The sequence below is a fragment of the Taudactylus pleione genome, unplaced genomic scaffold (genome assembly GCF_031769625.1).
Source record: "Taudactylus pleione unplaced genomic scaffold, aTauple2 ptg000109l, whole genome shotgun sequence".
NCBI lineage: Eukaryota > Metazoa > Chordata > Amphibia > Anura > Myobatrachidae > Taudactylus > Taudactylus pleione.
The window spans coordinates 5,991,523-6,014,355 of record NW_028284511.1 but is presented as its reverse complement, the minus strand read 5'-3'; the positions used below and the strand labels follow the sequence as shown (position 1 = coordinate 6,014,355).

The following is a 22,833-nucleotide window of genomic DNA, read 5'->3' as shown; positions in this document are numbered from 1 at the left end:
ACATATACATACACACACACACACACACACACAGTACTGTGCAAAAGTTTTAGGCAGGTGTGGAAAAAATGCTGCGAAGTAAGAATGCTTTAAAATATATAAGAAGTGTTATTAGTTTATTTTAACAATTAACAAAATGCAAAGTGAATGAACAGAAGAGAAATCTAAAGGCGGTTATCCACTAGGCCACAGGTTCTCAAACGCGGTTCTCAGGACCCCAAACAGTGCATGTTTTCCAGGTCTCCTCACAGAATCACAAGTGAAATAATTATCTCCACCTGTGGATCTTTTAAAATGTGTCAGGGAGTAATGAATTCACCTGTGCTCCTGCTGGGTGACCTGGAAAACGTGAACTGTGTGGGGTCCTGAGGACAGAGTTTGAGAACCACTGCACTAGACAAAATGCTCCATGAGCGATATCGTCGAGTGTTCTCCCAGCAGTGATGTGCTCAATGTCATTAACAACACTGAGCACCCACACTGAACGATATATCGTTCAGTGACGTCACCCTCCCTCATCCCCGTACTTGCAGAACCTGACAATATTGTCAGATTGCCCTGCAAGTACGGGTGATGAAAGATACAGTCAACGACTAGCGGGAGCGCGCATCGCTGGTCGATGATGGAAGATCCACTGAACAATACTGCGGACGATGAACGATAGCGTTCAAATCATCCAATTTATCGTTTAATTGATATGCTCCTTAAATCAAAATCAATATTTGGTGTGTCCACCCTTTGCCTTCAAAACAGCATAAATTCTTCAATTCTTCTAGGTACACTTGCACACAGTTTTTGAAGGAACTCAGCATGGAGAAACACCTTGGAGAACTTTTCCACAGATCTTCTGTGGATGTAGGCTTGCTCAAATCCTTCTGTCTCTTCATGTAATCCCAGACAGACTCGATGATGTTGAGATCAGGGCTCTGTGGGGGCCATATCATCACTTCCAGGACTCCTTGTTCTTCTTTAAGACAGTTCTTAATTCTGCAGAATAAATTTGGAGCCAATCAGACGCCTCCCTGATGGTATTGCATGATGGATAAAGTACCTGCTTGTATTTCTCAGCATTGAGGACACCATTAATCCTGACCAAATTCCCAACTCAATTTCCTGAAATGCAGCCCCAAACTTGCAAGGAACCTCCACCATGATTCACTGTTGCCTGCAGACACATTATTGTACCGCTCTTCAACCCTTCGGTGAACAAACTGCCTTCTGTTACAGCCAAATAATTCAAATTTTGTCTCATCAGTCCAGAGCACCTGCTGCTGATATTTTTCTGCACCCCAGTATCTATGTTTTCGTGCATAGTTGAGTCGCTTGGCCTTGTTTCCACATCGAAGGTATGGCTTTTTGGCCGCAATTCTGCAATGAAGAACACTTCTGGCCAGACTTCTCCAAACAGTAGATGGGTGTACCTGGGTCCCATTGGTTTCTGCCAGTTCTGAGCTGATGGCACTGCAGGACATCTTCCTATTTCGAAGGGAAGTGAGCAAGATGTCTCTTTCATCCGGTGAACTAAGGGCCTGATTCAGAGCCGCTCGTAAGCGGCCGCTCGTTCGCTCCGAGCGATGTTCGCACATCTGCGCATGCGTATGGGTCGTAATGCGCATGCGCCAACCAGTCAGTGCGGTCGGAAAACGTGTGTTCGCAAAATTGCGAGTGCCTGCTAATTTGAGTGACAGGATGAGGCGTTTGTGGGTGGTAACAGGGGAAGGTGCTTGAAAACGAGGAGTGGAGATCCGAACGCAGGCGTGGCAAACAGTCAAAACGGGCGTTTTAAGGGTGTGCATAATTAACAAAGCAGCGTCATCGACCACGTCACTTGGTTGTCTCTTAGCCTGAACTGTTCGCATCATTGCGGTAGGAAAATCCAACTACAAGCACTGCAAGCAGTTCAGACGCCTTTCGATGTACTCGATTAATCTACTAAATAGCGGAGATGACGTATGATGCGAGCGGCCAGGGGGCGTCTTTACAAAATAGCGAGCACATGTTTCGTTCGCTCGCTCAGACATAGAGGCGTCAACAGACCGCAAAGAGCGAGCGCTCAATTTAAATAGCCGGCCCCTTTTTCTGAACGAGCGAGCGCAAATAGCGTTCGGCTCTGAATCAGGCCCTAAGTTTCCTTGGCCAACCACTGTAGTCCTCAACATTGCCTATTTCTTGTGCAACTTGAAACCCCAGTCTGCTTTGAAATCTTAGCCTGGGAGAGACCTTGCTGATGCAGAAAAACTACCTTGTGTGTTGTTGCTGTGCTCAGTCCTGCCATGGTGTATGACCTGTGACATGAAACGGTCTTCCACAACCTCACCATTGTAGCAGAGTTTGGCTGTTCCTCGCCCAGTTTTAACCCTCCTTCACAGCCATTTCTGTTAATGACTGTGTTTCAACCTACATATGAAAATGATGATCATTTTCACCTGTTTGGTATGATTGGTCAATCATACACCTGACAATAATCCTACAAAATCCCTGACTTTGTGCAAGTGCACCTAGAAGAATTGATGCTGCTTTGAAGGCAAAAGGCGGTCACAGCAAATATTGATTTGATTTAGATTCTCTCCTGTTCATTCACTTTGCATTTTGTTGACTGATAAAAATAAACTATTAACACTTCTGTTTAAAGCATTCCAGCACCTGTCTAAAACTTTTGTACCATATTGTTTATATATATGTATATATATATATACACACACACATATACATTATATTATTTATATATACACATACACACACACACACACCGGCCCTAGCCAAATTAGTGCCCTAGGCAAGATTTTGGTTGGTGCCCCCCCATACCATCTTGAAAAAGTGTGTGGCCTCACAGAAGGGGCATGGTCTCACTGTGCTGTGGCCCCTTCCCCATTGTGCTGCGCTCCCAGCACCCCTCACCCAGTACAGATCACAGGACAGCATCACCCACCATAGCACCCTTCTACCAGCACAGTACCACTCACCCAGTACCCGTCCCAGCACAGCACCCCTCACCCAGCACAGCACCCATCACCCCTCTCCCAGCACAGCACCCGCCCTAACCACTAGCTGTCATCTAGGTGCCTCATCCCCGCAAACCACCGCTGCCCGCTCACTGTTTGCTGCTGCCAGGCCAGATCGGAGCTGTCAGCTGAGCTCCGATCATGGACGCTGCACAGTGACAGTAGCAGCTGCCAGAGTCTCTGCCCAGCCAGCAACTGATGCCCCAAACCGCTGCCGGCCCTAGGCGGGCTTGGGTGCCCTAGGCATTTGCTTAGTTTGTCTAAGGCCGGCTCTGAGTACACACATAATACCATTACTTAAAATCACTGGGGGTGGTTCTGGCCTTGCATGTCCCAGAGCACTGAAATTTATAATATTGACCGTATTAATTATTAATATGTCTGTTATAGCTCTAGCTAACAGTTCAATTTGTAATACCTGCACATATAATTGTTTGTAATGAAAATGGCTGGAGATTCAGGTATGCTAACCTTGGTCCACATCATGCAGTCCGGTCACCTGGTAAGCCTGTCTGCCTTTTCTTCTGATCTGCAGCCAGACTGGAGAGACCAGCGTGAATTTGGATGCAAATACTTTTGCAATATCATAGCCATGACCATTCCACTGTGGGAAAAAGAAGACGTTGCAGCAATCATTAGCAGAGATTAATAAACTGGAGAAAAAGGATTTCACAAAAGGTCAAGAGGCTTCAGAATCTTCAATTACTTACTACACGCAGGGTAATGGAGCCAGATGAGGGATTTCAACAGGGTCAACTCAATTAAGTGCAATGCCGTAGATGTGGGATGACACAATGTGTACAGTATGTGTACAGTAGGCCCAACAGCATGTATTTTAATATACACTTTGGGGCTGCAAACTAAAATGCACAATTTTAGGGGTGATGTAGCGTGCCAGCATTCCAACACAGTCACATTGGGGGCATCACCTGCCCCTAAATGAAATGACCTCATGCCCAAACACTTAAGGTGCAAGTAGGCAGACTCTACATACTACGGGCAAATGGTTTTGCCTTTTAAATGACTGTTACTTTAAAACATCAGATTGTCTTGCACAGAACTCGGCAATGCCTGAAGTCCACAGGCTGTTACATATACCCCCACAACTGACTGCTTATTTAAGGACGATGAAAATGTTCTTTGGTCAGATGCCATTATACTATTATACAGTGACATTTTAACATGAACATAATCAATCAAGAAGTTGCAAGATAGGGTTTGGTCATAATGTGAAGGGAAGATCTTATACAACACACTGGGGTAGATGTACTAAGCTCTGGAAAGTGATAAATAGGAGAGTGATAAACTACCAGCAACTCAGCTCCTAACTGTAATTTTTAGGCTGTGTTTGAAAAATGACAGGAGCTGATTGGTTGGTAGTTTATCACTTTCCAATGTATCACTTTCCAGAGCTTAGTACATCTCACCCTAGTGCAATCTATAGGTTCTAGCTGTGTATCACAGACTGCATAACCTGCCAGGTGTGAATATATAGTGCATGGCCCTCATTAGAGCTCATAGGTCATCGTTAAGAGTTCTGAAATAGGGGATGTTGTCTGGCACATTGCTCTGTGTAGGTTTTATTTAAGTGACCTTGAACATAATTAAATGGAATCAAATTGTTGTCTAATTTATTTTGTGGTGCGTTCACCATTGCCACCATCATTTAATATAAAGTGCCCCAATATTTGCAAGTCACGTCGCACGCAGTGAGTACTCTAGCTGCGTAGGTAATCGCAATGGCTAATTCATGCACGACCATGCAACGGTGTTCATATGGACTGGCACACCTGCGTTTCTGCAACCACTCCCCTGTCACCACCCCCAAACGCTCATGATGGCCTGTCACTCACTCTGCCATGGATTCTACAGTGCGTGATCGCAGTGCAATTGTTGCACATACGCTGTACGGTGCATACGCATGCGCAGTACGCACTAATCAACTGATCTGCGTACACTGTTGCAATTGCGATCCATGCTGAATCAGGCCCTATATTTGCATTGAACTGTAGCTAAACCTGAACGGATTCATTTAGAATCAGGAGCAAATCCAGGTAAAGGGTGTGTATTTACATCTGGACAAAGGACCTCATTCAGAGTCGGTCGAAGCGGCCGCACGGTCGTACGGGAAAAGGGGCCGGATATGCATATGATTCCCTCGCAAGTTGTGTCCCTAAGTTCGGATCGGTAACGGGCCGACCAAGGGGAGGAAGCGACCGGAAGACAAAAAAATACGCCCCCTTCTCGTACGCATTGTACGTCATCTCCGGGCATATAAGGATTAATCAAGACCATCGGGAACCATCGGAACTGGTCGTAGAGCTTAAGGTTGACCATACCCTCTCTTAAGCTCTACGATCATGTCAGTGTAAAAACCTCTCATGTCACATGTGCCATGACGCTACTTTGGTAATTATGCACTCCCATAAACCGTATGCACTCCCATAAAACGCTGTTCGCATAATTAGGCACGCTTGCGTTCGGATCTCCACTCCCCCGTTTTCAAGCACCTTCCCCTGTTACCACCCACAAACGCCTCAATCTGTCACTCAAACTACTGACCTGGCTGTGTTCAAGGAGAGAGAAATTTCTGATCGTAGCGGCTAGTTTGCGCACGCGCATTGCGAACTTTACGCATGCGCAGTATAGCGAACATCGGTGGCGTACGACCGCTTCAACCGACTCTGAGTGAGGTCCAAAGCACCATGCGATGTAAGGGCAGCAAACACAATGAGGAAAACACTGTCTGCTTTTGCATATAGCGTAGAAATACTGGGCACCTCTCTTTTCTAACTGTGATTTACAGGCACCTCTTCCCATCTCTAAATCTGTCCTCTCATTTTACATTTTTACCCTGTGCACATCTACATGGTTTTACCAACGTGTAAAATAACACCATCCAGCTGGACTTCTTCCTAACTCTAAATAAGACTCCAAGAACATTTTCCCAGTTTTGTTACATGGATGCATCAGACCAAAACACTTATGTGGTACAAGAGGGACATCTTGTGGAATTTTCTAAAAATACATCACTGAACAATTATCATTGCCATTGCTTTCTAGCATAGATTCGCCTTCTATTATCATCCTTTATTTATATGCTGTCACAAGTGTTCCGCAGCACCTTACAAAGTACATAAACAATTAAGTGAACAAGAAACCAGTGACTTACAATACAATGCAGGAAAATACAATGCAGGACATGGTTTATACACATTGCTGCATTAGTGATTATAACACTCAAAATAAGCCGCAGGGAGCCAGCAATAAAGTGTTAGGTACTCATGTGGGGAGTAAGGAGTAGCAGAAAGTTTAAGTAAGGAGAAGCACATGATGGAAGAGGGCCCCACTCATAATCACTTACATTTTAAAGGGGAGGGGCAGATAAACCACAGATGGGGTAGACAGGAAGGAAAGAGCATGTAGTAGCGGGTTAGGATGATAGCTGGAAGGTCTTGATGAAGTAGTGAGTCTTGAGAGCCTGTTTGAAGATTTGTAGTGAGGTGGAGAGTCTGATAGAGAGAGAGTTCCACAGGTAGGGTGCAGCACGGGCAAAATCTTGGAGATGGGAGTGGGAGTAAGTAATTAATTGGCTGGAGAAACATACTTGGATATATGCCACAGTTTTTACTATAAAAATTTTATCAAAAATATTATAATTATCTTCTTCGTATTATTCTAATCATTTTTATAGTCAAAGCTCTGTAGAAAAAAAGTATATGGCAGGTGAGGCACAGCCTCCCCTGTCTACATTTTCCGCACAACCCTGATCAAAACACACCAAATTTACAGCAGCACCTTCGTATAATGCCCAAATGAACCCTCAGGTTCATATATTTATCCGTAATTCTGGCTTTGATACTAGCCAGTGTCTCCCAACCAGTTACCTCACTGCACGTCACTGGGGGAGGCAGCAGGAAAAAATGTTTGGAGAGGAAGATGAGCCGAGCAGCAGCACTGAGGACAGATTGGAGTGGGGAGAGGTGCGAGACCAGATAGGTTACAGTAGTCCAATCTGGAGATGACCAGTGAGTGGATGAGGGTTTTAGTAGCATCCAGGGTGAGAAAGGTTCTGATCCTGGAAATATTTTTGTCATGAAGACGGCAGGACTGCGAGAGGTGCTGAATGTGCGGTTTGAAGGAGAAGGAGCTATGCACTTTTAACACTGTTTATTTTAGCATTTTATTCCTGCTCCCATAACAACTACTCATTATTCCTGTTAATAATACACTATTGCAGTTGTGCTTAGATATTTACCAACACTGTTCAATTACCTGCATTTTTTGACACCTTAACTGCACTGCACTATGGTATCCATTCCTACTTCCAGCTATACAATCATTATTCTACCACCTATTCCCACCTCTCTCCTCTCACCTAGTTTTCTCCATCTCCTGCTCCCCCTGTCTCCTTTACACCCTTCTGGTCTCCTCCCCCACCTCTCCCGTTCCTCCATTTTCTTTCATCTGTCTCCCAGCATGGTCTTACTACCCCACCACTAAGCCCTGCTCCCTCCCATCTTTACCTGCCACCTCTCCTCACTCCCATCCACATCCAAGCCTGGCAATAGGGGGGACTAGGGGCACAGCTGTACCGGGCCCTGAGGGTCCAGGGGGTGACACAGCCCCACAGATTAACTAGAACTAACTGTTGACGGGGGGAGTGGCCTGACAGCCATTACGACTGGACGTGTTTTTTTATGAAAAATCTGCTAAGTGAGGCACTGTGAGGGATATACGAGACACAAGACTGCCTGTATCCGTCCCTGCTGCCCCTTCTGCATACCCGGGGACCGAAGTTGCGGAGCCGGGCTGCTCTAATTACGCACTAACGGGTTGTGGCCTGGTCCCTTCCCTGAAGCCGGGGCCTCAAGTTTCGCATCGGCGCCCGGTGGAGACACCTCAAAGCGGCGAAAATGGTGAACACATACCAGCCGTCCCGCTGACTCCTGCTCCGCTCCACCCACAGACATCTGCTGTGCGGCTGTCCTCAGATGAAGAGAGGAAAATCGGCTTAAGCTGGCTGAAGGCGCCGCGGGGATCCACTGACCGGAAGCACCGATGCCTGGGGTAAGGGAGGCTCGCACCTCTGAGCTGTGCATAGGATCTTCCCCTCCACTTTCCAGCCTATCTAACCTGCTGCAAACCCATAAGATACAAATACCTCCCTGGAGCCCATGCTATAAAGGGCTTTGCTGTGGCATCCCAGCGGACCTCCCCCTCTCAGCGAGTGCTCCCTGTGAGGTCCCCGGTCCTGTGCCCTCAGAGTGCTCCCTTTTACAATAATTGATGGCCCCTGACGCTGAGGCCTACTGCAGAGACTGAGGCAGTTAGCTAAAGTGGAGTCCTGTCCCCGTCATATTTCGGAGAGTCCTTCCCGGGGTTTTGGCACTCGGGGATTTGTTACTCTGGTCCCAGTCACTGCTGACACACCTATATATGCCCCCATTGATACTTACCTTTTCACAGGGAACGTCTCTTCAACTCTGGATATGACCGGTGTCCCCTGCCTTCAGTGACAGACACCATCTTACTATCTGACTCCCGGCTTGTGGAAGCTGGGAATTACATATCTACTACTCACCAGTGGCCAGCTATTATGAAGTGAATAAACCTGATGTAAACATGATGTCTTTCTCTGGATAATGCCTTCCCCACCCATGCAGTGACCTCCCCTCCCTGAGTCGCTATTCCTAAAACGAGCTGTGCCACGACTTTTCGGCTTAATTGGCTGTTATTACTTTTCATCCTCTACTATGCCGTCTAAGAAAATGAGACAACACAAACTACCAACTCCTATCCACATTCCGGCTGCCCCTGTATCCAAAGTGGGACAGTTGCCTTCTCCTGCATATGGTCCGGCTTCCATGTTCGCTACACGAGATACGGTCTCTCCGTCCGATTTGGGCCTAGATTTGGATGTAAATGCTCCTCTTACTACCCAAGCAATGTTTCAAGTTTTTGCGGCATTCTGTGCTCATGTGCTGAAAGGTGTGGATACTTCTATACAATCTATCTGGGCTGATCTTGTGGGGCTGGGCAGCCGCACTGACCATCTGGAGGGGAAAATGCAGGAACTGGTAGTGTCACATAATGATCTTCTCACAGCTCACGCTGATCTCCAAGCTGAAGTATCGTCCATGAGAGATAAAATGGCATACATGGAGGATAGATCACGAAGAAATAATCTGAAGATTTGGGGCATTCCAGATTCAGTGTCAAATATGGAGCTGCCAGAGTACGTTTCTAAATTATTCCCTAAACTGATACCCACAGCCTCTCACCAGGACTTGATAATCGACAGAACAGGAACAGGCAACTTTCCCCGTGATACATTATTGCGTGTCCACTTTTTTCATTTCATAGAGCAAATCCTGTATGCTGCACATCAAGCTGAAGGCACTGACTCCCTTGGGGGTCTGCAAATATTTCCGGACCTATCGGCTGCTACCCTGTCTAAAAGGCGCTCATTCCATCCGATCACTGCAGCTTTAAGGGATAATGACATCACTTATTGCTGGGGTTTCCGTGTAAAACTCCTGGTCAGCTATTTCGCCTTTTTCTATATTATTTCCACTGTAGAAGCTGGAATGAACCCATTGGCAGAATGGGACATTACCGTTCCTGCTCGTGGTCCCGGGCCCAGCGGTCAAGTCTCCCAGGACTGGTCTAAAGCTACGTGACAATGTTACGTATTTGTTGTTCATTTAAAGTGATGATACTGCTAGAGTCATTTCAGTGATGTACCCTCTGTTGGTCCGGAGGTTTTGGGTTTGATTATAATTATCTCTTTTATAGGGTTTGTCTTATTTTCCTGCACCTCATTATGGGCCTGATTCAGACCCACTCGCGAGCGGCTGTCCGCTCGCAAGTGGGTCGATGTTCTGGACTGAGCATGCGCACGACGGAGGGAGCTCCATCGTGCGCATGCGCCAGACGCGACGAGCGAAGGAAAGTCCTTCGCTCGTTGTGTCTGATCAAAGGGGGCGTGCTGTCGATGTTGATTGACAGCACGCCCCCTTTGGTAGGCGTGCCGGGGGCGTGCCTCCTTGATGGGGGCGTTCCCACGGGAACGCCTCCCGTCAGAAGCCGGCCCACTGACATCACTAGTGATGTCAGTGGGAGTGATTTTGGCTCTGATAGAGCCAAAATCACTCCGGAGCTTGCGGTTGAAAACCTCAACCGCAGGCTCCGGCTCGCAGGTTTGATGGTCGCGATGGTCACGACCATCGCGGCCATCAAAATGCACGCTCGTATAGCCTGTGGGTGGTGACCCACAGCTATACGAGCGTCCAGGAGGATGCTCCATTTTCATGGAGACCGGCCCTCATTCAGAGCGTGCGCTCTGCTCAGAGCGTACGGCTCTGAATGAGGGCCTATGTTTGTATTGTAATGAGTAGTCACTGTTTGTTTCGGTGATTAGTATGTTAGTTTATTAGACTACTTTACTATTAATCACTGGGGAGAGAGTTCACATAAATGGTATCTTACTATCTTTTCTAGATTTATGTTGTGGTCTAGCTCTTCTATACTGTTATGATTGGTTAACGTATAATCAATGTTCTATAGCTATGTTTTATGATATTAATATTTCGCTGTCTCACCGAATATTATTATTCTCGTTGCTTAGTGGGCTTAGCGACTCCATGTTTATTTTGTTTCCTTTTTTTGTGCTATTTGCAAAGAAAGCGGGTGATGTGCGTTTTGAATTACATATGAGGCTTCGAGTGGTTGAAACGCACATTCACCCAACTTGTATGTTAATATTGTTATTTCTATATAATTTTATAATTTTTTTTGTTTCTACTTCTATTCAGTTAATAGTATACTGCATGGGTGGGTCTTGGTACAGGCCACTCCTCACCATGTTATTGGTTTTGCCGTTTTCCTACCTCCACGGCAAACACTGTAGCCCCAATGTTTTGGGCTATTTCGGTTCTCCCACTATTTTTCCTCTTTTATTATTTGTGTCTTTTTTCCTGGTGTGTCTATATTTTTTTTTCTTCCCTGGGTACCATTGATCATTACATTCTTTTTTTGCTTGCTATGTTGGGTCACCACTCCAAATGCAATGTCCCTATTTTTAATTTATGGTTAAATTTTTTTCGCTAAATGTTCACGGTTTAAATTCGCCTAATAAACGTAGGCTAGCTTTGTCAACTTTTCATAGGTACAAAGCTAAAGTGGTAGCTCTACAAGAAACCCATTTTTCGTCTTTAGCCCCTCAGTTTCTGAGAGATACGAGGTACAAAGTTGCATACTATGCTAATGGTCCATTTAAAAAAAATGGTGTGGCAGTGTTGTTCCATAATTCATTGTCATTTGTGCTTACTAATAAGTTGGAAGACAAGAGCGGCCGCTATCTGGTATTAGTTGGTCAGATGGATGGCAAAGAGGTCACTTTAGTCTCCTTATATGGCCCCAATACACACCAAATCCCGTTTCTTAGACGGGTATTTGAGGCTGTCCAACAGATTAGGCATGGCCATACAATCATAATGGGTGACTTTAGTTTAGTCCCAGATATTAGGTTAGATAAGTCATCATCTCCTGCTTCTGGAACGAGTAGTGGTAATACTGATACATCCACTTTATTGCGGAAACTCATGGCGGAACATGACCTTTATGATGTGTGGCGTGTTCGCTCTCTATCTGTGAAGGACTATACATATTTCTCCCATGTACACAATACCTACTCATGAATTGACTTGATCTTACTAGATAAACATTCGCTTCAACACACACGCCAGTCTAAAATTATACCTATTGTCTGTTCTGACCATGCTTCTGTAACATGGTCTTGGGATGGTCACACTTTTAAAATTCCACCTAGACCATGGCGCTTTCCCGAGCACTTATTGTCATCTCCCGAGGTAGCTCAACCATTAGTGGACGCCTTGACATCGTATCAGGCAACAAACAATCCTCAGGACACTTCCTTTCCAGCCCATTGGTGTGCTCTCAAAGCTGTCCTTCGTGGTGTGGCCATTCAAATGAGTTCTCGACTTAAGAAGCAATATTTGCTCCAACAATCTAATTTAGAATTACGTTTAGAACAGGTTGAGTCTTTAAATAGGGCTCGCCCTTCCCATCTCCTTAAAAGGGAGCTGGTTTCTATCCGAAATCAGTTACAAAAGTTATTTCTAGCCCGAATGAAATTTGCTCTAACTAAACTCCAACAGAAATTCTATAATCTGGGGAATATGGCAGGCAAGTTCCTAGCATGTAAACTACGCAAGCGTCAGGCCAGAAATAGAATAGAATATCTTATTACTTCCAATAATAAGAAACTGCTCAACCCTGCTGAGATCGCCACTGCTTTCGCCAACTATTACACTGGACTATATAACTTACATACTGATAGTACTACAGTTCAGCCATCTGATGCCTCCATATCTTCGTTTTTACAGGATCTTGTTTTTCCTCAATTAGGGGAAGAGTCTTTGGCTGCTTTAAATGCTCCACGGACAGAACAAGAAACTCTGGCATTGCCTACGTGGAAGTCCCCTGGTCCGGATGACTTCACTAATTCATTTTATAAATATATTGCCAATACTATCTCTCCCATACTCACATCTTTATTTAATTTTGCTTCGGGACGGGGCACTTTTCCGGCGGAGATGCTAGAAGCTCAAATTATTACCCTGCCTAAACCGGGAAAGCCGCCTACTTCATGCCCGAATTTCCGTCCAATAGCCTTACTCAATTCAGATATTAAAATTTACGCTAAATTGATAGCCACGCGTTTATCCCCTCTGATCCCTCAGTTGATCCATCCGGACCAGGTGGGCTTTGTCGGTGGCAGACAGGCATCGGATAACACACGCAGAGTCTTTAACTTGGTGGAATTGATGTTGTGGCTACGCAAGGAGTTCATTCTCCTATCATTAGACGCGGAGAAGGTGTTTGATCGCCTTCACTGGCAGTTTCTCTACGAGTCATTGCTGCGCCTTGGTTTTCAGGGTCTAATTTTGCAATCTATTAAAGCCTTATACAGTAATCCTACAGCCAGGGTTTTTAGTAACGGTTTTTTATCTTCCCCGTTTAACATCAGGAATGGTACTAGACAAGGCTGCCCCCTCTCACCCTTAATGTATATATTGGCAATGGAACCCCTAGCATCAGCAATTAGAAATTCCACTTTTTTCCCTGGGGTGGATGTTGGCCTGACTTCTCACAAATAATGTCTGTTTGCAGACGATATACTTTTGTTTGTTACTAACCCGGTTGTCTCACTGCCCACCCTTCATGGACTACTAGATAGATATAGTGCAGCGTCTTTATGTACGCTAAATACAACTAAGACCGAGGCTCTGCCTTTTAACACATCAGATTCAGTTTTGTCTCGTCTTCAAGCCCAATATAGCTATAAATGGAAATCGGACTACCTCTTCTATCTTGGTATTAATATACCAAATAATCTAGATGATTTTGCTAAGATAAATTTAGGTTCCGATCCTCAAACATATAGCGGAATTATTGAATAACTGGTTGGGTTCTGAGATTTCCTGGTTGGGCCGCCTCACGGCATTTAAAATGTCGATACTGCCGAAATTAATGTACCTATTCCGTACTATTCCTTTCTTGGTCCCAAAAAGATACCTAACTCAGACCCGTAAGTTGATAGCGTCTTACATTTGGAAAGGTAAAACTCCTCGGTTAGCTTACCAACACTTGACTAGACCAAAAAAACAGGGGGGGCTGCAAGTTCCAGACTTAGATGCATATCAGTCAGCATGTTTGGTATCACAAATCAGTGACTGGTCTCTTCCCCCCCAATACTAAACCATGGGTTGACTTAGAAAGGGCATTGTTAAATGATTACTTAATTTGGACTCCCAAGCAAATGCGCCCCTTATCAAAACATACTCCCAAGGTAGTTTTAGATTCCCTCAAGATGTGGGATGATATGGTATTTAAGTCGAAATGTATTAAATTGCCAGCTAAATCTTTATATTTGGTCGCGCTCTCTCGTCTGATACCAGATTTACCTGTAGCGATCTGGCGTTCCCAAGGGATTGAGACCCTTGCAGACATTTCGAGCTCTACCTCACTCATTCCATTGCCTCAAATACAATCCCAATTCCATTTGCCATCTGGTGAACTATTTACCCATCTCCGTATACAGCACAGGGTGGCTAATTCTGTTAAAGTAAGCGGCTCCTTGGAGTTGCCCTCAGCAGACATTTTGACTAAAATGACAAGAGGTAACTCAAAGGGATTTATTAGTTTTTGGTATAACCTTAGTTTTGGGGTTGGTCCTTTGGTTAAGCCCAAATCCCAAGTTCAGTGGGAGCTAGACCTTCAGGAGTCGTATACTTCTCAGCAATGGGAATCTATTTACTATTTAATAATAACTGCCCAGAAATTGTCCAAATGTTATAATCATTTGGAGTTACAGTATAAGATACTCCATAGATTATATTTTACTCCAGCCAAATTACACGTAATGTGGCCTGCTCAGTTAAAGTATTGCTGGAGGTGTGGTGTGAATGTTGGAGACATATTTCACATATTCTGGAGCTGTTCTCATCTTCAGGCTTTGTGGAAAGAAGTGTTTGATTTAGCTTCCAAAGTTTTGAATGTTAGTATTCAGCCATCCCCTTCCTTGGCACTTCTCCATGTTTATCCTCCTAGCCTGTCAAGCAACGACTGCTATATATTGGGTCACATCCTAATAGTAGCTAAAACAGCAATAGCGCAACTATGGAAATCCCCTACTCTGCCCTCTATATACAAGATTATCCATAAGGTACAGTTTGCATTCCTGATGGAAACAGCAGAAGTTACATATTCCACGTCCGTTTCATGCTCAGAGATATGTCTTTATCAGTTTAAGTTATCTACATGATCAGTTCTTTATTCTGGTGCTGGTATTTCTCTACTTAATGCCATTTGTCCTGTTCTGCTTATTATGGATTTTTTTATTTATATGCTGTGATAATTGAGTAATATAATGTTATTTTTTTTGTAGTTTGTGGTACCCACCTTTTTTTTTCTCTTTCCTTTCCTATTGTGTGTGTATACCCTTCCCCTTATATTAATTTAATTTTATTATTATTAGTAGTAGGAGTAGTTGTATATTATTTTATTTTGTTATTGTATTGTTTTGTAATTCCTTTTTGAAAATTCAATACAAATTTATTGTAAAGAACGAACTGTTGACTCTGCTCCTGCAGTGATCAGCAGGGTGCAGGCAATGGAGGAGAGCTGCTGTAACTGTTTTGCAATAAAAAAAAAAAATGTCTTCATTGCGGTGCAGCGTGCATGTTGTCACGCAGCGCCACTGAAACAGAACAGAAGAGCCATGGCGGGCTGCCAGTAGAAGGTAAGTGTGTGGCGTCAGGGTTCAGCCTAGGATCGGCCTCTCTCACCTCCTTGCCGGCTTCCCCTGACTTCCTTGCGGTCAGACGTCTGGTGCAGTGATGGATGTGGGGCTGAGTATTCTGCCTTAGGTGCTTTTTGCGAGCTTCCATGGTCGGCTGTGTGTGCTGGGGATCGGAGTTCCCATCATGGGCGCCGCCATGACAGTTCCTCTCATGTGACAGTACTCCTCCTAACCTATGGTAGCATAATTCAGTCAGCTGATGCTGTGCTCCAGTAATCTGTTATCCCTGGGTATAAATCCGCCTCCAGAACTCCAGGAAGTTGCTGTTCAACTTCTTCTCTGTTCCAGTGATACCAGCATTGCTCTGTGCTAATCTTTCAGAGAGTTACTTCAGCCTGTTCACAGTTCTCCAGCTTCCAGTATTAGCTTCCAAGCTATTCTTAGTCTGAGAGTAGTTTTCTCCCAGTATCCAGACTGTTTTGTTTTCTATGCCTGTGTGTCATTGTATATGTGCTGCTAGTATTGCAGCTTCCTTGTGTCACTGAGGTGTCAGATTACCTGCTGGTATTAATTAGCTCACAGCTGGACTTCCCAGCACATATCTGTGTCAATCTGCCCTGTCTTGTCAGTGCAAATCTGCACTTGCATTTAGCACTCTCCTAGTGTATGCCTGACTTCTCTTTGTGTCTTGTCTCTGCCAATCATTTCCAGCATTCCCATATATTCCCTGAGTCCACTCTGCTCTTGTCTGTGCAATCTCCAGTATATGTCTGTGTTCTTTGCTCAGTGTCTTGTCTCTGGTAATCAGCTCCAATCATTTCCAGCATTCCCATATATTCCCTTAGTCCACTCTGCTCTTGCCTTAGCAATCCCCAGTATATGTCTGTGTTTTTCTGCATTCTTAACTGTTTCCAGTCCATGCCTGTGTTATAGCATTCAGTTCCATTTCCAGAGTTCATTCGTTCCATTCACCTCCAGTGCTATTGCATTCTTTATAGTTTCCGGTCTTCTGCTATTCCCAGGTACCTGTCCAGAGGGCCGCGACCTGCTCACTTGGTGCAGCTGAAAACCAAATCCCAATTGGAGGGGTCACTGGAGAAAACCACCAAGTGAGTTAGACTCCGCGCCTCTGGGCAGGTCTAGCCAAACCTGGGTTTGGCCGCAACTAGGAGACCTAGTCTAGTCACTCCCCTAGTCACCCGAACCCCTCGGCTCACCGTCCTCCATAGAGGAATTCTTGCACTGGATCGTGACATGTGGGTTGGAGGGTGATTGTGGGGGCTGGAGGGCAATTGTCGGGCTGGAATGCCACACTGTGTGGGCTGGAGTGCGACTGTGGGTACTGGAGAGAGAGACACTGGGTGGGCTGGACAGAGTCACCTGCCAGGTATCCGGGTATGGGGGCCCCTAAATAATAGGTTTACTGGGCCCCATGATTTTTGTTACCGGCCTTGTCTACATCACACTAAACTTAGTGCCCACCACCTGCAGCTTCGCTTCCCAGCACAGGAGCCCACACCATCACTATGTTTTCTTCTTCTCAATCCTCCAATCAATCTCACCTCCACACAACAGCAACCCTAATAATCTCATTTACACCTCTCCTGTGCCCTCTGGAATGCCAGATCTGTCTGCAATAAACTGTTTCCTACCCATGACCATTTTATCTTCAACTCCCGGAATCTCCTAGCCATCACTGAATACTGGATTTCCCCCTCAGACACCACCTCTCCCGCTGCACTCTACTCTGGGGGCCTCGAATTTTCTCACACCCTTCGGCCAGGGGGTACAATGGTGGTGGTGTACTATACTCTGGCTGCTCCTACCAACTCATTCCTTCAGCACCATCCTTTTCATTCTCTACATTTGAAGTTCATGTTGTTTGCCTATTCCAGCCTGTTCACCTTCATGTAGCTGTAATCCATCATTCTTCTGGCCCTATCTCAAAATTCTTTGACAACTTTGCTTCCTGGCTCCCCCATTTCCTCTCCTCAGACCTTGCCTCCCTCAGCTTAGGCGACTTCAATATCCCTATTGATGCGCCACTGACTCTTCTACATCTAAAACTCATTACCCTAGCTTCATCATTTAGTCTCTCTCAATGGACCTCCTCACCCTCCCATGTGAGTGGACACTCTTGATCTGGTCTTCACTCACCATTGTGATGTTTCTTGTTTCACCAATTCCCCATTCCCTCTCTCTGACCATCGTCTTCTCTCTTTTAACTTATCCCTCACTCCTTCTCCATCTCTGCTACCCAAGGCTACCATCACCAAGAGTAACCTTGAGGCTATTGACACTGTAACCTTATCTTCCCTGCTCGACTCACTCCTCTCCCCCATTGTCTCTCTCTCTCCTGCCCTGACCAAGCTGTTTCCCTATACAATGTCTCCCTTACTTCAGCTCTTGACTCTGTTGCTCCAGCGGTCACTACTCACCTTTGCAGATTTACCTTAGCATTCAAAATGCAACAGATTCCTGAAGACTTCCTCCACTGAAAATGTATGCTGTAGACCTACAGTGCTGCCCTTTCCCTCTCTAAACAGTCTTATTTCAAGACCCTTATCTCCTCCCAATCCTCCAATCCCCGTGACCTCTTTTCCACTTTCAACTTCCTTCTCTGACTGCCCACTCCTCGCATCCTCTCCTCACTCTATGCCCTTCACTTTGCCATCTACTTCACATCTAACATTGAATTTATACATCAGTACATCACATCCTACCAGACCCTCACAACCCCATCTCCTTCATTCCAAGCCTGCCTCTCCCCATCCTCCACATCCATTTTACCAACGCTGACTTCGTTCTCCCCAACATATAGAGGTGAAGTCATGGCCCTAACCGATCCCCCCTCCTCACCTTGTTCTTATCCCTTCCCACCTCCTCCGCTCCCTTTTCTCTGATGCCTGTTCCCATCTTGCCCATCTCTCATCAGGAACTGTCCCCTCTGCATTCAAGCATGCCTTTGTCTCCCTATATTCTTAAGTAACCCATGCTTGATCCGGACACGCTCTCCTCTCCTTTGCCTCCAAGCTCCTTGAGTGGATTGTCTACAACCGCCTTACCGCCTTTCTTACCTCCCACTCCCTACTTGACCCATTTCAATCTGGCTTTTTTCCTCTCCTCTCAATAGAAACTGCCCTCACTTAAGTCAGAAATGATCTCCTTGCTTCCAAATCCAAGGTCCGCTACTCTCTGCTCATTCTCCTTGACCTCCTCTCTGCTGTTTTTGACAGTGGACCATTCTCTCCTCCTGCAAATTCTTCATTCCCTCGGTCTGCCTGATACTGCCTCCTATGTCTCTGACCGTTCTGTCTCCTCTCATGACTCCACTTCTCCCCCACTTTATCTACTAGTAGGTGTCCCAAGCTTCTTTTCTTGGACCTTTCTTATTCTCCCTTTATATATCCTCTTTACATGAGTACATGAGCTCTTTTGGCCTCCAATATTATCTCTATGCTGATGACATTTAGCTTGACTATTCCTTTACTGACCCTTCCCCCGCTCTCCTCACTTGTATCTCCAGCTGTCTATCTGCCATTTCCTCCTTGATGCCCCAGCGCTTTCTTAAACTTAACATGTCTAAGACTGAGCTGATAATCTTTCCACTGTCCAGAATAAGCTCATCTCCCACAATTTTATTATCTATTGACAGCACAACCATCAGATCAGACCCTTTCTCACTAAGACACTCATCTACTCACTGGTCATCTCCCAACTGGACTACTGTAGCCTCCTCAAAACTGGCCTCCCTGACTCCCACCTCTCTCCACTCCAATCTGTCCTCAATGCTTCTGCTCAGTTCATCTTCCTTGCCAAACATACTATATCTGTCTCCCCTCTCCTACAAAGCCTAAACTGACTCCCCTTCCCCTTCTGAACCCATTTCAAACTCCTCACACTTACTTAAATAGCCCTCACCTAATCCTGCCCTCTTTACATCTCTGACCTTATCTACCTTCACACTCTCGCCCACCCACTTCACCCACTCATGAATACCACCTCTCCTCCTAGCGGATTACTACTTCCGCCTCCAAGACTTTGGCGGTGCTGCTCCTTTTCTCTGGATCTCTTTCCCTCTCCGACTCTCTGCAAAACTTCTAACGGGTTCTCAAGGCCCACTTCTTTATCAAAGCCTTCCAGCTCTCATCCTAAGCCACTGCTCCCAGTGGCGGATCTAGACTTTACTTTTAGGGGGAGCAGTTTAAGAATTAATACTAACTCCTCCCCTCTCTATAACTCCTCCCACTTACAATTCTACCCCTCCCATATTCAAGAGATACTGAAAAAATAAAACAAACAATAAAAAGCCACACAAATCAGGCTCCCCAAGTCCCACATGTGCATCAGACCCCACCTGGGCCCCCCCACAATAAGCCGCACAGAGCAGGCTCCTCCAAGCCCCACATGTGCACCAGACTCCCCTGCGCCCCCCAACAATAAGCCCCACAGAGCAAGCTCCCTCCCCCAAACCCCACATGTGCACCAGACCTCTGGGATCCCCCAATAATAATATGCTCTACAGGGCAGGCTTTACCCATCCCCACATGTGCACCAGACCCCCCTACTCCGGGCACCCCAATAATAATAAGCTACACAGTCAGAAGCAGAGCAGGCTACCACCAGGTTTCATTGTCTACCCTATCTACATCACCCCTGTCTGTCTGTCCTTCCCCTTTAGCTCTCATAAGCTGGGTCCTCTTCCCTCATGTGCTTTACATTCTCTCACATCATCTTCTCCATAACACAGCACATATCCCTTTGGTTCTGCCGCTCTGTTACGTATTTGGGTATTATAACTGCTAATGCAGCAATGCTTATAAACATTGTCCATATTCTGCAATGTTTCGTATTGTAAGTCACTTTTTTCTTGTTTTATTCATATTGTTTCTGTACTTTGTAATGCGCTGTGGCTCCATATATCTAATAAAAATAATGATAATAATAATAATAATAATAATATGTGCTTGGGGGATGCATAAAACGATGTGCAGTTGAAATATTTTTTTGTATTCATAAATATATTTGACCTTATTTTTATTATTATTATTATTATTATTGCCAAAATTATACACTGTACAACAAATTAATACTTTAATTTGTTTCCTTTCTAAAAATAGTCATACATTACTAATTTGAGGTCAAGAAAAACTAAAATGATTTCAGAATGTTTTTACTAGCTCTATTTTTTGAGCTACACTACTTGCACTATACTGTATGTACATTAGTAATATAGTCATAGTGAAAAGCTATTTTAAAATAATCTGATATTTTCTAGATAGAAAATAAATAACAGTTGTTTTAATTCAAACAATCACAAATAAGAACACAAAATGAAACAAACATACAGCATACGAAAGTACTATCTAATATAGTGGCCTATTCATGGGGGTGCTTTCTCTTTGCTTGTCGCTTGTACTCCTCTTCTGGGGCATCTCTTGTCACTGTCCAACAGTAGTGATTCACCTGCCCTGATGTCTTTGTTCCATTGCTGAAATGTCTTGGTGGCATCGCTCACTATGCTTGTCACTCAGTGCACCACAGTTATCTTGTCTGGGTAATCCCGTGAATCGCATATATTTGAATAGGGTAGGGGACAAATAACTGATTAATTTAATTGGGTCATTAGGCCCCGCCCCTCTGTGCGGAACGCAGATTGCTGGTAAGATTCTCTCCATTCTGCCCACTTCACTAGGAATACCCCTACATCGTCATAAATGGGCTATATCTCGGAGCTCGGAGCTAACTGAGAGTTTTAAATGTCATAATCATTCTTTGCATGCTGAAATCAATTAGAAGTAACTATTTTCACATCGGAAACATTTTCATTGTTGTGCAGTGTTATTAATACACTGTATTGCAGTGCTAGTGTTAAATAGTGCATGAAGGACAAATCAAGTATGTTTAAAACATAATAGTTTGACTATGGGCAGATTCTTCTCCACTGGTTCCCAACTCAAGTATCACGGTCGTCTGTATTTGTTGATCCGTATCAAGACCCTTGGGACTAGCTGAAGCAAGAGTGAAGCTGAAGCTAGGGGCTTTGCTTAGACCTCTGCTCATTTAAGAAATACTGAAGCCAAACTAGCAATGGCAGGGGAGATGAAATCAGAGACCAAAAACGACCAGACCACTGAACTGGAACTCGCAGCTACAGGACCCTGGAACCAATCGTGTAGAACTCAACCCCAGAACCTGAACTCAGGAACTCAGAGCTGGAACCCTCTACTGGGAACTTAGCAAGATACAGCCAGTGGAGACTTAGAATCAGAATAAGCTAAAAATGGAATCAAGAACTCAGAACTGAAACCAGAAAAGAGGAACTCAGGTCTGCAAGCTGACTACAGGCGTACAGATCTGGAACTTACAAAATGAAGCACAGAACTGGAAATGGAACCTGAGAATCAGCACTATCCCAGGCTACCAGACACCCAGAAGAGAGACCAGTCACCTACCACCTATGGTATGCTAGCTGACAGACCGGTTTCTTGTGGCGAGACAGGCACTAGACGGAGCACTTGCTGAGAACACAGGTACTTGAAGAGTGAAAAGTTCTAGCTAAGAAAACCGGGCAGTAAGTGTAAATTAAATACTTGCTGAGAACACAGGAACAGAGCAGGAACCAAATGGAAACTGGAACCAGGGAGTAATTCTCTTCCACAGAAGTGAGTTGTTATGGCAATGGGCTGGTCTCCAGAGGTAGTTTAAGTTGGGCACTCTCAGTGTTAATTGGATAATCAGATAATGTGAGCACAGCTTTTGGAATCAGGTTGGACTGGGAGAATCACATGACAGAAACCTACATGGCCACACCCATGCAGCCAGACTGTTTACAATGGAGAGACAGAGCTTCAGGGGCGCAGCGTACAGCCAGAAGTAGTGCGGGCAACAATGATATGACACCGGTGGACAAAATAAGTGAGGCTAAGACCCCGATCCAGTCCTGAAGAACCCACAACAGCTCATGTTTTAAGGATTTCTGTTTGTGGAAGAGAATCCACAAAAAAAGACCTGTGTGGGGTACTTGAGGATTGGAGTTGGGAAGCACTGTTCTCTAATTAATTTTCATTTGGATGTTAAATTATGAAATAAGCACAGATTAAATAACAGTTACTTGACGCTTACAATGAGAAAAGCGATCATGTGTGCCAAATGAATATGCAATCCTGCGGTCAGTTGCAATATCAGCTCTGCTATTCACTTACAGGCCCAGGTTCATCACTGTGCAGCAAATAAAAGGAAAAAGATCTGTAGTGTCCAACAATCCTGCCCCTCTGTTTTTTCAAAAGTATTCAGTTATGATGTCGAAATTCACTAAATTATGGTAGAAATGTCGACCTATAATATGTCAACATGGACAAAATGTCAACATGATGAAAAGGTTGCAATTACCATGAAGCATTAGGGTCAGGCTTACCTCAAAAATGCCTGGTTGACACTGTGACCATGTTGAAATTTTTAACATGTCGACATGGTGAATGCCAACCGAAAACACCAAACCCT

The 22,833-nt window shown here is 44.9% G+C and overlaps 1 protein-coding gene across 2 annotated transcripts in view; it reads right to left on the bottom strand.

Moving 5' to 3' along the window:
* The window catches only part of CHID1 (chitinase domain containing 1), a 580,147-nt gene that overhangs the window by 539,659 nt on the left and 17,655 nt on the right, over positions 1-22,833 (bottom strand). For both annotated transcript variants that reach the window (XM_088471050.1, XM_088471051.1), the window contains exon 4: positions 3,474-3,606. In XM_088471050.1, coding sequence (XP_088327176.1) covers positions 3,474-3,606 — 133 coding nt within the window. The remainder of the gene's footprint in view (positions 1-3,473; positions 3,607-22,833) is intronic.